General features: G+C 41.2%; 10 protein-coding genes across 10 annotated transcripts; 4 read left to right on the top strand and 6 right to left on the bottom strand.

The window, feature by feature from the left end:
* Positions 1-108: 108 nt before the first annotated feature.
* On the bottom strand, positions 109-1,890 carry PAS_chr3_0544 (Component of the RSC chromatin remodeling complex; the record flags this gene model as incomplete). Its single annotated transcript, XM_002492726.1, has 1 exon — positions 109-1,890. The coding sequence occupies one exon, from the start codon at positions 1,888-1,890 to the stop codon at positions 109-111; it is 1,782 nt and encodes a 593-aa protein (XP_002492771.1).
* A 175-nt stretch (positions 1,891-2,065) lies between these two features.
* On the top strand, positions 2,066-4,483 carry PAS_chr3_0545 (uncharacterized protein; the record flags this gene model as incomplete). The annotated part of the gene is made up of 1 exon (XM_002492727.1): positions 2,066-4,483. The coding sequence occupies one exon, from the start codon at positions 2,066-2,068 to the stop codon at positions 4,481-4,483; it is 2,418 nt and encodes an 805-aa protein (XP_002492772.1).
* A 349-nt stretch (positions 4,484-4,832) lies between these two features.
* Positions 4,833-6,041, top strand: PAS_chr3_0546 (Regulatory subunit of the cyclic AMP-dependent protein kinase (PKA); the record flags this gene model as incomplete). The annotated part of the gene is made up of 1 exon (XM_002492728.1): positions 4,833-6,041. One exon carries the CDS (start codon positions 4,833-4,835, stop codon positions 6,039-6,041), a length of 1,209 nt encoding a protein of 402 aa, XP_002492773.1.
* Positions 6,042-6,112: 71 nt separating this feature from the next.
* PAS_chr3_0547 (Endoplasmic reticulum membrane protein) lies at positions 6,113-6,541 on the bottom strand (the record flags this gene model as incomplete). Its single annotated transcript, XM_002492729.1, has 1 exon — positions 6,113-6,541. One exon carries the CDS (start codon positions 6,539-6,541, stop codon positions 6,113-6,115), a length of 429 nt encoding a protein of 142 aa, XP_002492774.1.
* Positions 6,542-6,691: 150 nt separating this feature from the next.
* On the bottom strand, positions 6,692-7,537 carry PAS_chr3_0548 (Beta subunit of the capping protein (CP) heterodimer (Cap1p and Cap2p); the record flags this gene model as incomplete). Its single annotated transcript, XM_002492730.1, has 1 exon — positions 6,692-7,537. One exon carries the CDS (start codon positions 7,535-7,537, stop codon positions 6,692-6,694), a length of 846 nt encoding a protein of 281 aa, XP_002492775.1.
* Positions 7,538-7,792: 255 nt separating this feature from the next.
* Positions 7,793-8,788, top strand: PAS_chr3_0549 (Alpha' catalytic subunit of casein kinase 2; the record flags this gene model as incomplete). The annotated part of the gene is made up of 1 exon (XM_002492731.1): positions 7,793-8,788. The coding sequence occupies one exon, from the start codon at positions 7,793-7,795 to the stop codon at positions 8,786-8,788; it is 996 nt and encodes a 331-aa protein (XP_002492776.1).
* Positions 8,789-8,791: 3 nt separating this feature from the next.
* PAS_chr3_1198 (uncharacterized protein) lies at positions 8,792-9,484 on the bottom strand (the record flags this gene model as incomplete). The annotated part of the gene is made up of 1 exon (XM_002492732.1): positions 8,792-9,484. One exon carries the CDS (start codon positions 9,482-9,484, stop codon positions 8,792-8,794), a length of 693 nt encoding a protein of 230 aa, XP_002492777.1.
* A 419-nt stretch (positions 9,485-9,903) lies between these two features.
* Positions 9,904-10,680, bottom strand: PAS_chr3_0550 (Meiosis-specific protein of unknown function, required for spore wall formation during sporulation; the record flags this gene model as incomplete). Its single annotated transcript, XM_002492733.1, has 1 exon — positions 9,904-10,680. One exon carries the CDS (start codon positions 10,678-10,680, stop codon positions 9,904-9,906), a length of 777 nt encoding a protein of 258 aa, XP_002492778.1.
* A 234-nt stretch (positions 10,681-10,914) lies between these two features.
* On the top strand, positions 10,915-12,630 carry PAS_chr3_0551 (Vacuolar membrane protein of unknown function; the record flags this gene model as incomplete). The annotated part of the gene is made up of 1 exon (XM_002492734.1): positions 10,915-12,630. One exon carries the CDS (start codon positions 10,915-10,917, stop codon positions 12,628-12,630), a length of 1,716 nt encoding a protein of 571 aa, XP_002492779.1.
* Positions 12,631-12,693: 63 nt separating this feature from the next.
* Positions 12,694-13,686, bottom strand: PAS_chr3_0552 (UDP-glucose:dolichyl-phosphate glucosyltransferase; the record flags this gene model as incomplete). Its single annotated transcript, XM_002492735.1, has 1 exon — positions 12,694-13,686. The coding sequence occupies one exon, from the start codon at positions 13,684-13,686 to the stop codon at positions 12,694-12,696; it is 993 nt and encodes a 330-aa protein (XP_002492780.1).
* Positions 13,687-13,883: the final 197 nt, after the last annotated feature.

The raw sequence follows: 13,883 nt of genomic DNA on the forward strand, positions 1-13,883 counted from the left end.
GTGCTTAGGTAAACTGAAGTTGGAGATTTGGGTGAACAGAATCCGATACGGTCACGTGAGCTACTATCTCTGAGTTTCAAATCCGTTCCATCTTACTTACTGTAATAACTACAAACTCCAATACTTATACACCTGGGGGAATTGTAAGCTGATTGGTTGGGAGCTTTCGTCAATCACATCAACATCGCCATTTCCAATATTAGCATCTGCTTTAAGTTTTTCATTGTCAGTAACATTGTTTCCTACAACTACGACTCTTGGGGCTCTTGAAGCCTCTACTAGAGCCTCTTCACATAATTGTAGACCTTCGTCCGTAGCACCTAGTTCCGAGGCCTTTTTCAATTTAGATTGGACTTTCAAAACCTGTTTTCTCAAGGATATTCTGTCTATTAAGAGATCGCTCTTCTGTTTGGCAAGAGACTTCTTCTCCAAATCAAGAGTTTTCTCCACAATTGATAATTTGTTCAACTTAAGTTCAATCTTTTTTAGTTCTAATTCAACAACTTGTTTAACTAGACCTTCTTGTTGCAAAAGGGTTTCTTTCTGTTTCAAATAAGCCTCTCCAGCCATAGTGCCGATAGCTAGTTTGGCTGCTCTAGCAATATCCTCGTCCTCAGTACCTTTGTCTATCCCAGATATTGCCTTTGAGAGAGTGTTTGCTGCTAGATCAGGATCCACCGTCTTGATTAAATGTGCTATGGTGTTTGAAACCGTCTCTACCACAGGCTCCCTTGGACCTTTTAAGGTTCCTTCACTTGAACCAATTAATTTCTCTGAATAGAACTGTTTCTTCTTGTGCAGCTGTTGATTTAAGTATCTGTCCTCGATTGGCAACTGAATAAACTTGGAAATACATTGTTCTTTTGTTCTAGACCCAACATGTCCACAGATTCTGTTCCAATCGTCATCGTATAGTTCAATAGCTTCCAATAACAACAGGACTTCTTGATCCGTCCATGCAGAAGCATCAGAAGTAGTAGCAATTTTTTCAAGATTGACAAAGTCACAACTTTGAAAACTGGCAGGAAATTGACCCTGTTCAAAACATTTGGAACAAATATTGCTCTTGGCTTTGAGGTTGTGATAACGCGTTGTTGTTGAATCATTACCACAACTGTTGCAAAAGAAATACTTGGTACCAATCACGGTTGAAGTAAACTTATCTTCACCTTTTAAAGTAATAGCATCTTGTGTGGAGTCGTATACATTACGACGAATTTCCAAATTATACGGAATTTCATTACCTTCCAAGTCCTGAGGTGTCTTTGGTTCAGTGACTGATGGTGTAGTTGAAGGTGTATCTTTACCTTTGATGACTGTTGCGTTCTTCGGAATCAAAGGAGACAGGCCCCTAGGCGTGTCAACGCTGATCTGAAAATGACCTGTGTATTGAGGACCAGTCAGAGACGACTTTGTTCTTGGATCAATTTGATAATTGATTAAACCCCAAGTTTGCAAAAAACCGTGGACTCTTGAGATAGATGCAACATCACCAGCCAAGTTCCTACGGGCTGCTGTCACTGTTAAATATTCAATGGGATTTAATCTATAGGTGTGGATCATGAAATTTCTGAACTCCAAATAAATCTCAGGACTTTTCAATTTGGAATTATCAGATAAAGGAGGGAAGAATTCGGGAAGTGATCTCTTTTCAATATCGTGGATGGTATTGATATCAAACCACTGTGCATACGATGGAACAATTACAGGTTTAGTCTGTCTTGCAAGATATTGTTTAGCTTCCTCTTCCAATCTTGAGTTTGCCTCTCTTGCATCAGCATTTGAGCCAGCATCATCTATGTGTTCCTCTTCGGATTGAGCTACGACGGTTTGGTCTTTCATATCCACATCCAGATCTGCAGACCCTGGTCTAGACTCGTGATCTGACATTTTATTGGTATGTTTCAGAGCTGATCCTGATGGTGTTGTTTTTAGGTTTGTTGGTATTTTTTCCCAAGCTGGGAAGTTTGTCGATCCTGATGGTCGTGTCTTGGTCGACTCTCAGCACCGTAGCTTGGGATCCTTGCGCCGCACGACACCAAAATGTGAGAAGTTCCGGTTTTTCATGTGTCGCGCACTGTATGGCACGCGTAATCCTGATTCTGGATTTGGCCCCTCGTTGAGGAAGAGCCTTGATCATATGGGGCCTACGTCACCGCTGGGAGGGGAAGAAGATGATGAAGATTATGTCCTAGAGAAGATAGCTCCCAAAGTAGAAAGGACGAAGGAGTTTGATCAGTTCAGTGAGTTGACAAAGGACAGAAAATTGAAAAGACTAAATGATCTGGTGAGCCATTCTCTAAAATTCAGTGAGTTAATAGCTGAAAATTTGGTAAAGGATTCAACTGTTGACAAGGAAAAACCAGTAAAGATGGGAGAAATATCAACTGCCAACCAGCCGGCTTTATTGGAAAACTGTGTCTTGAAAGACTACCAGTTGGACGGAATGAGATGGCTAGTTTCGCTGTATGAAAATGGGTTGAACGGAATCCTGGCAGATGAGATGGGGTTAGGGAAAACGTTGGAAACGATATCTTTGTTTGTGTTTCTCTATGAACAGAACATCAAAGGGAAGTTTCTCATTGTGTGTCCGTTGTCTACTGTTGACAATTGGTGCAATGAGCTAGCTAGATTTGCTCCTGTCTTGGATACCATGTGCTATATAGGACCACCACCGGTTAGGTCCAAACTGAGAAAAAAACTGAGACAAAAGTCCGTTAATGTAGTGGTGACTAGCTTTGAAATGTCTATTAGAGATAGAAAGTACCTTGAGAAGATATCATGGGAGTATTTAGTAGTGGACGAAGGACACAGACTGAAAAATACTAATTGCCTGTTGATTAGAGAACTCAAGAAGCTAAAAACCAATAACCGTCTGTTGCTGACTGGAACTCCATTGCAGAACAATTTGAAGGAGTTGTGGTCTTTATTGAACTTTATCTTGCCTTCAATTTTTCATGATGTCGACATGTTCCAACAATGGTTTGATTTTTCCAGCCTAGATGAGCTTAAAGCAGACAACAACGACCAGGAATTGAATGAAGTGATTAATGAGGAAATTCAAAAATCTTTAATCACCAGTTTGCATACAATTTTGAAGCCTTTCCTTTTGAGGCGACTGAAAAAGGATGTCATAAAAGGACTTCCATCCAAGAGAGAATACATAGTTTATTCCAAGCTAACTCCTGCTCAAGAGGTTTTGTATAAAGCGGCCCTGAAAAACCAGTTAAAAGACAAACTTTTACGGATTGGATTCAGAGAGTATTTGAAGTGCAACAAAATCAAAGGATTTACTACCAGTGAAGTGACGACATTTTTGGACAAAGTAATGAATGATGAAGTTACATCACTCGGAAGAGCTAAAACTGGGAATTCCAACCCCAATCAAGAAGCTGAGTTAATTGATTTGCTTGGATCCGATTCGGAAGATGACATAGGGCACGATAATGAAGATAAAAGTTTCTATTCTTCACTGCCATCTAATAGCAAGAGACGAAGATTGACTAGATCTCAAGATGCCAAATACAATGAAAGCAGTAGAGGAAAGCAAAAGATCGCCATTGATGAAAAGTTAAACGAATATTGGAGTATTGTGAGATCACAGATACTAAAGAAAAAACTCTCAAATTTGGTAATGCAGTTACGACTAATTTGTGATTCTCCGTTCTTATTTTTTGACCCGTGGGAGGACGATCAGCCACTAGATTTCAAGAAAATTGTGAGAGAGTCTAGTAAGATGCAAATGTTAGCACAGCTACTTCCAAGATTACTTGACTCTAAGAAGAGCCCTGACGGAAAAAAGCATAAAGTACTAATCTTTTGCCAATTCACCAAAATGATGGATTTGGTAGAAATGTGGTGTCAAGAGGAGAATTACTCTACTTATAGAATTGATGGTACAACTAGCCAAGAAGAACGAGCTGGCATGGTGAAAGGTTTTGCTACAAAAGACATTGATATATTTCTCCTGTCCACTAGATCTGGAGGACTTGGCATAAATCTCACTGCGAGTGACACAGTAATATTATTCGATTCAGATTGGAATCCTCAAGTAGATTTGCAGGCAATTGACCGGGTACATCGGATTGGACAAACGCAGCCAGTAATAATATACAGGCTTTGCAATATCAACACTATAGAGCAAGTTCTACTGGCCAGAGCAGATTCCAAGAGAAGGCTGGAAAGACTGGTGATATCAATGGGTAAGTTCTCAACACTAAGTCGACTTGCCGGGTCAAATCAATCAGATTCTGCGGATTTGGGGAAGAAAGATTCCCTAGCTCACGAATTGGCACAATTCCTTTTAACTACTTCATTGAGGAACAGCAATCAGGAACAATTAGTGGACAATAATCTTACAGCTCTGGAACTGGATGAGATGCTGGATCGATCTGAACAGGCGTACTTGAAAGCAGATCGGGATTCGGAGAATCTACACCCACATATTTCACTTTTTGAGACCGTTAGCGGATTGGATAGATAAGTAATAGAATGTGACAGGACGCAGATCATTCGCGCATTATATTTTGGTAGTGTTCTACCCATTCCGGACCCCTTTTAGCTTCCTTAATCTCCAGAGGGAAGCAGCATCTATCTTCCCAATAGAACGCCACCCTACCAACCTACTGTGAGAACTGACTAGTTGATTTGAAGTAATTTTTGCCTCAATCTTTCATACAGCCGTTCAACTAGCAATTTGCAACAAGGTAGAATTTCAATTATATCTTTTTCACGATATTTGAAATCAGCAGCTTTGAGCACCAATAGCAAGCTTTACGAAAGTTGCCGAAACAGAAACACCAAGCTAAACATCAATTGAACCCTGTTTGACCATGACAGCATACACGGACGTCGTAAACGACTTGAGTAGAGAATTATCCTTGAAGAAACCCAAAGATGTGATCCAATTCTGTGCGGACTACTTCAACAATAAGTTAGCAGAGGATCCTGCCAGACAACAACCATCAACAGCAACAGCCCCCTCTTCACGCCCTGCTCAGACTGCTTCAGGCGCACCTCTGTTTAAAGACCAGTTTGGAGGTGATCCTCATGAACCATTGTCTCATCACCCTCATCGTGGTAGCATTTTTAAGGACTCATTCACTCATCCTGAAGACCCTCAAAGTAATAAAATAAGGCCTTTGGATAATGCCTCCCCTGGCTCAGGATTTGCCGCACATCTTGCTAAGGTTAAGTTCAACCCAGAGAGACGTATCTCTGTGAGTGCCGAATCTGTGAATCCAGAAATTTTTGCTACCAGTTCTTGGCAGCCACCTGTCCACGACCTGAGTGATGAGCAACTGCAACGTTTAAACAACATTGTCAGAAAGAGTTTCCTGTTTAGCCAGCTAGAAGATGAAGCACTACGAACAGTGATATATGCCTTGGAAGAGAAGAAAGTGCCACGCGGAACAGAGATAATCAAACAAGGCGACGAAGGTGATTACTTTTACGTTTTGGAAAGCGGTGAGGTCACATTTGTTGTCAATGGAGAGACTAAAGGCCAAGGAAAGTCTGGGTCAACCTTTGGTGAACTTGCACTGATGTATAACTCGCCGCGGGCGGCCACCGTGATTTCTAGTCAGGACTGTGTTCTTTGGGCACTTGATCGTATGACGTTTAGAAGAATTTTACTTGAAGGTACAGCCAAGAGACGTGCGATGTATGATGGGTTTCTCAAGGATGTTCCAGTGTTACGCTGTCTCAACTCCTATGAACGTAATAAGCTCGCTGATGCTTTAGAATCTGAGACTTACAACAAAGGCGACACGATCATCCGTGAAGGCGAACCAGGAGAAAACTTTTATTTTATTGAACAAGGTGAAGCTGAAGTGTTTAAAGAAGGTGAAGGACATATGGCAACATTGGGCAAAGGTGATTACTTTGGCGAACTCGCTCTGTTGAACGACCTTCCACGTCAAGCTACTGTCGTTGCTAAAAGTGACGTGATCAAGGTTGTTACCCTAGATAAGAATGGATTCCAGAGATTGCTTGGGCCAGCAATTGAGGTTCTCAAGCTGCAAGATCCCACCAAGATCTAGGTATACATATGTACAAAACTTCATTCAATTTTTTCTTTTGAGTATCAGCTAGTAGTTTAGTCTAAGATCCCTCATACTGGGCTTACGTAGTAATCCCATTGAGTCCACATCCAAATCAGACTTGTGGTTGCCACAATGAATGGGCCTGCTAGCTTACTACCTTTTGCACTTAAACTTGTAGTTCCATACAGAAGCCATTCACTAGCGAAATGCAGCAATGCAATGGTATAAGAAGCAAACGTAAGCTGGTAGACCTGCGGATTAGAAATGTAATAACCACCATAAAAACGGATCACAGCGCTTACAAGGGTCCAAGTACCAAAAGTTCTGGAACTCAATCCCGTAGTCTCGGCTGGTTTAGCTGCGTAAACTTGTCTGGTAATATTAGGACCAGTGAAGTAAGTTTGAGCAGAGTTGAAGAATGAGACTGCGGATATGAAGACAAGCCATTTGGGCAGAAGGCCTGGATGCGTTGGGATCAATGATTCAAAGGAGACCATTGTTGGGGAAGCAAGTGTTAGATTGAAAAGAGTAATATCGAACGCGAATGAAGTTTGATGAGGTGATTCCAGACGATGTTGGATGGTGAGTGGATTATGATAGACAAATGAAAACTAGTCTCAGTAATGGAATGTACGGTTTCTATTTACCTATAAGTTACGCATGCCTTGGATCAATTCACTTTGCTTCTCTGATTCTTCTTTAAGACTGGATATGCCTTTTGTGGTCCGCAAATCTCCAATTACATCTTTCGTCTTACCAAAATAAACCTCCTGCAGCATGTTCCTTTGCTTGGATTCAATGTCTTCTACCATACTACCGACATTTGAAATGTGTGAGGAAAGATCCTGATACTTTAGATCCTTTTCAGTTTGTCGCGTCAGATTACCTGACAATTCCAAGAGTTGATCTTCGCTTTTTCCAGCGGAAAGGTCTAAAATGATGGTTGAGGTAATTCTGTAAGTAGCATAAGGACCAGACTCGTTGGGTTGCACCTCAAAAACATGAATTGAATCCCAAGATCCAGACTTTCCAGCGTCAACTTCTTTCTTGATCAACACCACTCCAGCAAATCCAATCTTACCGTCCTTAGACACATCGTTTCCGTCTTCATCAATATCCCACAAATAAACGGATGAAATACCGCCCTCAAAGTACAAATCTCTGTATACGTCAAACGAGCTGTTGGCGAAGATTTCTGCTTCCCTTAGAGTTTTTGAAGGGAAAGGTGCATCTTCTTCATCCTCTAAAGCAGGATAGTACTTGTTTGACCAAGGAGAACGATATGAGTCACCGTCTCTGTTGTAATCACAGGCCAAGTACTGTTTCCCTGATTCCGCACATTGTTTCGTAGTAAGGGGGACATCAACAGATGATAACAAATCCTCCGCAAGATCAGGGTTCAACTTACAAATATTCGTAAGATGCTTGGAAATATTTTTAGCATCCAACCTGCGCAGCAAGTCCAATGCGGCCTCATATACTTCTTGAGACATTCTTACTGTAGAGAGGAGATGGATTGGGGGATGAACTGTCGTGGTAACTATGATCGGATTCTGATTCTATTTTGGAGCGGGAGAGGCCCAAGTGTCGCGAAGGTTCAGTTCTGGGCGGAGAGGTCGCTGAGGATGGCCCCCATACCGGGGAAATGGCGTGGAGGGAATTGCTAGCCTGGATTAGAAACTGACAGGCTTACGCATTTCCCTCTTTTCACAAGTCCTTCGCTCAGTCACACTCAAACATTAACTAGCATGCCAGAACATAGCGTCTCTAAAGTCTACGCCGATGCCAATGAAAAAAAAGACAAAGAATACTGGGATTATGATAATGTAACGCTAACATGGAATTCTCCTGAACAATATGAAATAACATCTAAAATAGGCAGGGGAAAATACTCAGAGGTGTTCGAAGGGTACAAGATCCCACAAGGATCGAAGGTTGTGATAAAAGTTCTGAAACCCATTCGGCGTAAGAAAATAAAACGAGAGGTGAAGATTCTTCAAAACCTTCTAGGTGGACCCAATATAATTTCCCTTTTAGATACTGTTAGAGACTCCGTTTCCAAAACACCTGCACTAATATTCGAATCAGTAGATAATATCGACTTTAGAACCCTGTATCCCACATTTTCTGATCTTGATGTGCGGTATTACATGTTTCAGCTACTGAAGGCTTTAGATTTTTGTCATTCAATGGGCATAATGCATCGAGATGTCAAACCACATAATGTTATGATTGACCATAAGCAGCGGAAGCTGAGGTTGATAGATTGGGGGTTAGCAGAATTTTATCATCCTGAGACGGAGTATAATGTGCGTGTGGCTTCTCGTTATTTCAAAGGCCCCGAACTTCTAGTGGACTTTCGTTATTACGACTATTCATTGGATCTATGGTCATTTGGAGCCACTTTAGCATCAATGGTGTTTATGAAGGTGCCGTTTTTCCATGGTAAGTCAAACACAGATCAACTGGTTCAAATTGTACGTGTCCTAGGCACTGAAGATTTATACAAGTATCTTGAGAAATATAAGCTTACTCTCGGGGAAGAATACGAGGCTCTAAGCTATTTTGTGAAAAGACCTTTGGCTCGTTTTGCAAACGATGAGAATGCAAAATACGTTTGCAATGAAGCTATTGACTTGCTAGACAAACTACTGCGTTATGATCACCACGAACGGCTAACAGCAAAGGAAGCTATGGAACACAGTTATTTTGATCCGATTCGTGAAATGGACCCAGTGCCTTAGGTCTTACCATTGAATCTTTCTGTATATGCGAGCCAGTCCTGGTTCTGAGCAGTGAATGATAGCAGCGAGTAGCAGTTTTCTGTGTGTTATATCTGTGAGAGTAAAGGCATCTTTAGAGTTTTCTATAATTAGTTGTAACACAGTCAAGAAATAATGAGCCAAGTCATATAACGCATCTTTTTGTTCAACCTCAGACAGGTTGTATTTCGTAGATGGTAGCTTTTGGGTTTTCAAGAGCTCCAAATATGTTGGCAAGGGGGTTGGAGCTGACTGTGGTAATGGCCGGTCCATGATTACACTGTCCACCACTGGTTGGGCAATATGAGCCAGCAGTTTGTCTATTGGACGAGTTTGTTGCGTGCAGAAGAGTTTTGTTGCCATCACTTGGACTAAATGCAAGTATATGTTGATTGCAAGTTGAAAAATTTGGTGCCTATTAGCGCAAGTATGTGCACTGATTGCCACCAAAGTTTTGTTTAAGGCCTCAAAATAATGAGTAAACATTCTGCAATTCGTATTACCTTTACAATTTCCTTTCAAGTCAACAAACGTAGTATTTCTGAGAACTTTGTTTATCCTTTTCAGAACTGGTATTACGTCTGAGAGAGTTGAACTTTTGGTACATAACTCATTAAAGGCATGTATCAGTAGAATAAACTTGACATTTTTGACAAAATATTCAGGGACAACATTCATTTCGAACTTGTTGCAAGTAGTATTGTACTTAACTCCCACCAATTCCAGTGCGTCAGTTGTCTTCTTGCTGATCACTGATTTGACTCTGGATTTCCGAGTTATTTTCAACTTAGGTTTGCCTTTCAGAGAAAATCTATCTTTACGCTCCAGTCTCGTCGGCTTCGTCTTATCTGTGTCTTCTTCTTTTTTTGTTTGTTCTTTCTGTAATTTGTTTCTTGTAAGCTCCAAAAATACTGAAAACGCGTTAAGGTTAGCATCCCTCAGATAAACTCACGCACCTGCAATACTCACAATCCCAAGAATATGGCTTCCGATGAACCTTTTCAAACACTCTCTTGCTGTGTATGAGAGCCAGTTGTATCAGCAAATCCTGTTCTTCCATAGTTACTTTGAACAAGGAAGAACAAAGGTGGCGAGCGCTAATTATGATGGACCGAAGCCAGTTGATCCCAAAACAACTTCTTAGAGTTATTGAAAACAAAAGTTTCATCAACAAGTTTCTGAATACTATCACGGTAATTCTCTAGGATGGTTTCGTCCCCTTTTGTCTTTTCAAGAACAGACCTTAGTAACAACTCGGTACGCTCTCTATCAATTTTGCAATTCTCCAACAGATCAGAAAGGTCCGATGGAAAGTCAGGCTCTGTGTCTACAGGAGACTCAGTCTTTTTTAATGGATGTGAGTTTTGCGTAATCATGGCATCTGTTGAGTCCTCCTCTATCAAGTGAGAATCTTCCTGTATCCTCTCTCTGACCCATAAACGGCGTCTAATAAAGTTGTTCACTCTGTAGATTCCGCGCCACCTATGGCCCCTAAATCGGGTATAGGCATAAGACCAGCCTTGTTCGTCTAGATCACCAATCATCAACACACGCCACTTATCCCAAGTCCAGCGCCATGATAGATCAGGGAGTGGAAAAAGCTCAAAATCGTTCACTGGTCTACCAGATTCTGTTTCATAGTTTGGAGGATCTAACGGATGCACTAGAGAATTGCCGCCATAAAGAGGGATTCCAAACAAAGAAATTCCTCTCTGGTTTTCAATCACCATATCGTACTCCAAGGAGGCTGGATCTTTAATAGAGCTGTCCTGAATGATGCGAACCTTCTTAAACTCCTCCACCTTAGCACGATAATCCGCATGAAGCAAACGCGGGATCACTGTATCTTGTGTTACTTTCTGCCTCTTTTCCATGGGATCTCCACTTCTGTGTCAAGTCTTCTCATTTCAGAAAGGGAAAAAAGAACTAGCAGAGATTTTCTCTTTCAGTGTCATCTCGATAAGCAATAATGCACCAGATCGAATCTCTCCAACACCAGCGACCATCCGACATCGACATCTCATGAGCCACAAAGAAATGGTGCGTCTCAATCTCAGAATGAATCATAAGTTATTCCACTCTGTATACATACTGCATTCTCATTTATCATGACAAAACCCTCATTTAAAGAGCAAATGAAAGGGTTTCCGATTTGGCAAATCTTTGTCCTTGGAGTGGTCAGATTTGCCGAACCTATCACCTTCACATCTATGTTTCCCTATGTGTTTTTCATGGTCCGAGATTTTCATATCGCTCCCGATGAAGCCCATATATCAAAGTACTGCGGCTATCTTTCAGCATCATTTGCCTTTTTCCAGTTTCTGTGCTCCATTCATTTAGGCAGGCTGGCTGATGTTATTGGAAGAAAAAAAGTCCTGATGATAGGAATTCTAGGTACAACTTTCTCTATTCTTGTATTTGGCTTTTCTACTTCATTCTGGATGGCACTTTTTGCTAGAAGTTTTATGGGTGCAGTTAATGGAAACGTTGCTGTGATAAGAACTGTTCTTGGGGAAGTGGCTACTAATCCATATCATGCTCCTCTGGCATTCAGCACACTTCCTCTTCTTTGGCAACTAGGATGTGTCATTGGGCCTATGAGTGGACATCTTGTAAAAATATCGGCTGAAGAGTATACGAGATCGACCTACTCTTACCGTTTAGTATCCCTGGTGGTTCAAAAATCATTCCTTGACTCTTTGGTCAAAAAGTATCCCTATTGTCTCCCCAATTTAGTTGTTAGTGTCTTCCTATTATTTTCACTGGTATTTGGTGCTCTTTTCTTAGAAGAAACTCATCATACCCTAAAAGACCAACGAGATTATCTCTTAGATATTGGTGATTCCATAAGGAACTTTTTGGGTTTCGATGTTCCTCAAAGACCTTGGAGAATGCCATTCAAGAGAGGTGGCTCGTTAATGGCAGTTCCATCTGAAGCAGATCCATTATTGGGATCCACAAGTAACGAAGAAGAGATCGAAGGTTATCATGTCAGCGAGGATGATTTAGACGATGATGATGATGATCTTGACGACGAGACGACTACAGTTGGAAAGCTATACAGAACTACTTCAGCCAACATTATGAGAACCTTTTCGAATCACTCTGTAGATGTTAGTGCAGAAATGAGAAGAAACCATGAATCAGGCTATCCATGGCATGTACTATTAGAGGGTAAGACCTTCAATGCTATTACTCAGAATTTCATATTGTGTTTCACTGCTGTCGTGTTCGACGAATTTCTTCCTGTGTTTCTGGCTTATGATGTTGCCAGAGATGAGGATGGTAATTTAGCTTCCAAGTTTCCATTTCTGATTGCTGGAGGAATGGGACTGAATACCCCAGAAATCGGTACGTTACTCTCCACCACGGGTGTCGCTGGTGTGTTGGTGGTTGTTTTCATTTATCCGTGGGTTGACATTACTTTCAATAGAATCAAAGCCCTGCAGTGTTGTTTGATACTGACTGCAGTTTCATATTTTGCCGTGCCATATCTGGTGTTCACAATACCTCCTAATTTGCCCCAAGCTATAAGCACAACACTATTGTACTCAACAAATATTCTCAAGACTTTGGCAAGTTCTCTGGCCTTCCCACAGGTCATTCTTTTAATTCACAGAGCTTCACCCAGAGAACATAGTGCTTTTGTGAATGGAACTACTTTGTCATTAACAGCGCTAGCCAGAGCCCTGGGCCCGTTTATTTGGGGTTATGTGGTATCGATCTCTGTCAATCATGAAATAGTCTGGCTGAGTTGGGTGTTGCTGGCTGCAGTAGCTTTTGTTGGGTTTTACCTGAGTCATTCTTTAAAAGGACTTCAATAGATATTAGAATTTCGATAGACTTCAATGAAGAATTTTTGTATAGTTAATTTATTTATGTTTCTATTATTCTACTTTAGTCTTGGTTACTACCGAGTCTTTGTAAATTCCCAAAATATAAGCCATTCTAGTAACTACTAGATCAATAGCCATGTTCATGCTGTCTCTTGCCAAGTCCATCTTGGAACCATCAACTTCGTGCCACGAAATTGGAACTTCAGACACGGAAATGCCTTTTCTTAATGCTATTATCAGAATCTCCACATCGAAGATCCATCCTTCAGTGTGCATGAACGGGAAAATTAATGCAATTGAGCTTTTGTTGAATAACTTGAATCCACATTGTGTATCTTTGATCTGCCTTATACCAAACACGTAAACCAACATGTGGAGACCATACATAAGGAAATTGCGAATGAATGACCGTTTAACAACAGCATCAGTATTGACCATATGAGCTCTTGAACCAATTGCTATAGCAGGGATCTTGTCATTGTTCTTGTTTTCGACATTTTTTACCTGGGCAAGTAGTTTTGACATGTCCTTGAAACTGCTTGCTCCATCAGCATCAGCAAAGATTCCATACTCACCTCTAATATGCTGCAGCCCGTGGATAACAGCTCCACCCTTACCCCTATTCTCCTCAAACTTGATCACGCGCAACTGACCTGGTTTCAGGTTATATGTGTTATGAGCCAAGTCTAATGCATAGCTGTCTGTGCTGTCCTTCGAACCATCATCAACGATCAAAATTTCAAATCGATCTGGAAGAGTTTCTTTCAAGTAATTTATCGAGTCGTCAAACATAAGCTTCAGACGACTTGTCTCGTTATAGCAGGGAATGACAACACTCAACTCTATTGTTCCGTCACTAGGGCTGTTTGCAACGGGGAGTGGTAAAGGTGCACTTTTTGATCCATCCTTCTCAGTGGTGATGAAATATAGTTCACTTTCGAAAGGGTTTCTCGGACTATGCGAAAACAGCAACACCAAAAGGTACAGTACAAGCAATGCCACGACCACAAGGCCAAGCGCAACTAAAATGAGCGTCCGTACCATGAATACAGACTGCAATGTGGTGTTTGAAGAAGTTTCAATAAAGTTCAATGGATGGCCGACGTGTATCACCGTCGCGCGCCAGGAAAGATAAGATTGTCTTCCTAGGAACTCTCATTACAAAAAAAACTCGCTTCAAAGATCCGTGAAGAACTACAAGACTCCAAAAATACCATTAAGCATTCACATAAATAAATAAT

Source organism: Komagataella phaffii, chromosome 3, assembly GCF_000027005.1.
Source record: "Komagataella phaffii GS115 chromosome 3, complete sequence".
NCBI lineage: Eukaryota > Fungi > Ascomycota > Pichiomycetes > Pichiales > Pichiaceae > Komagataella > Komagataella phaffii.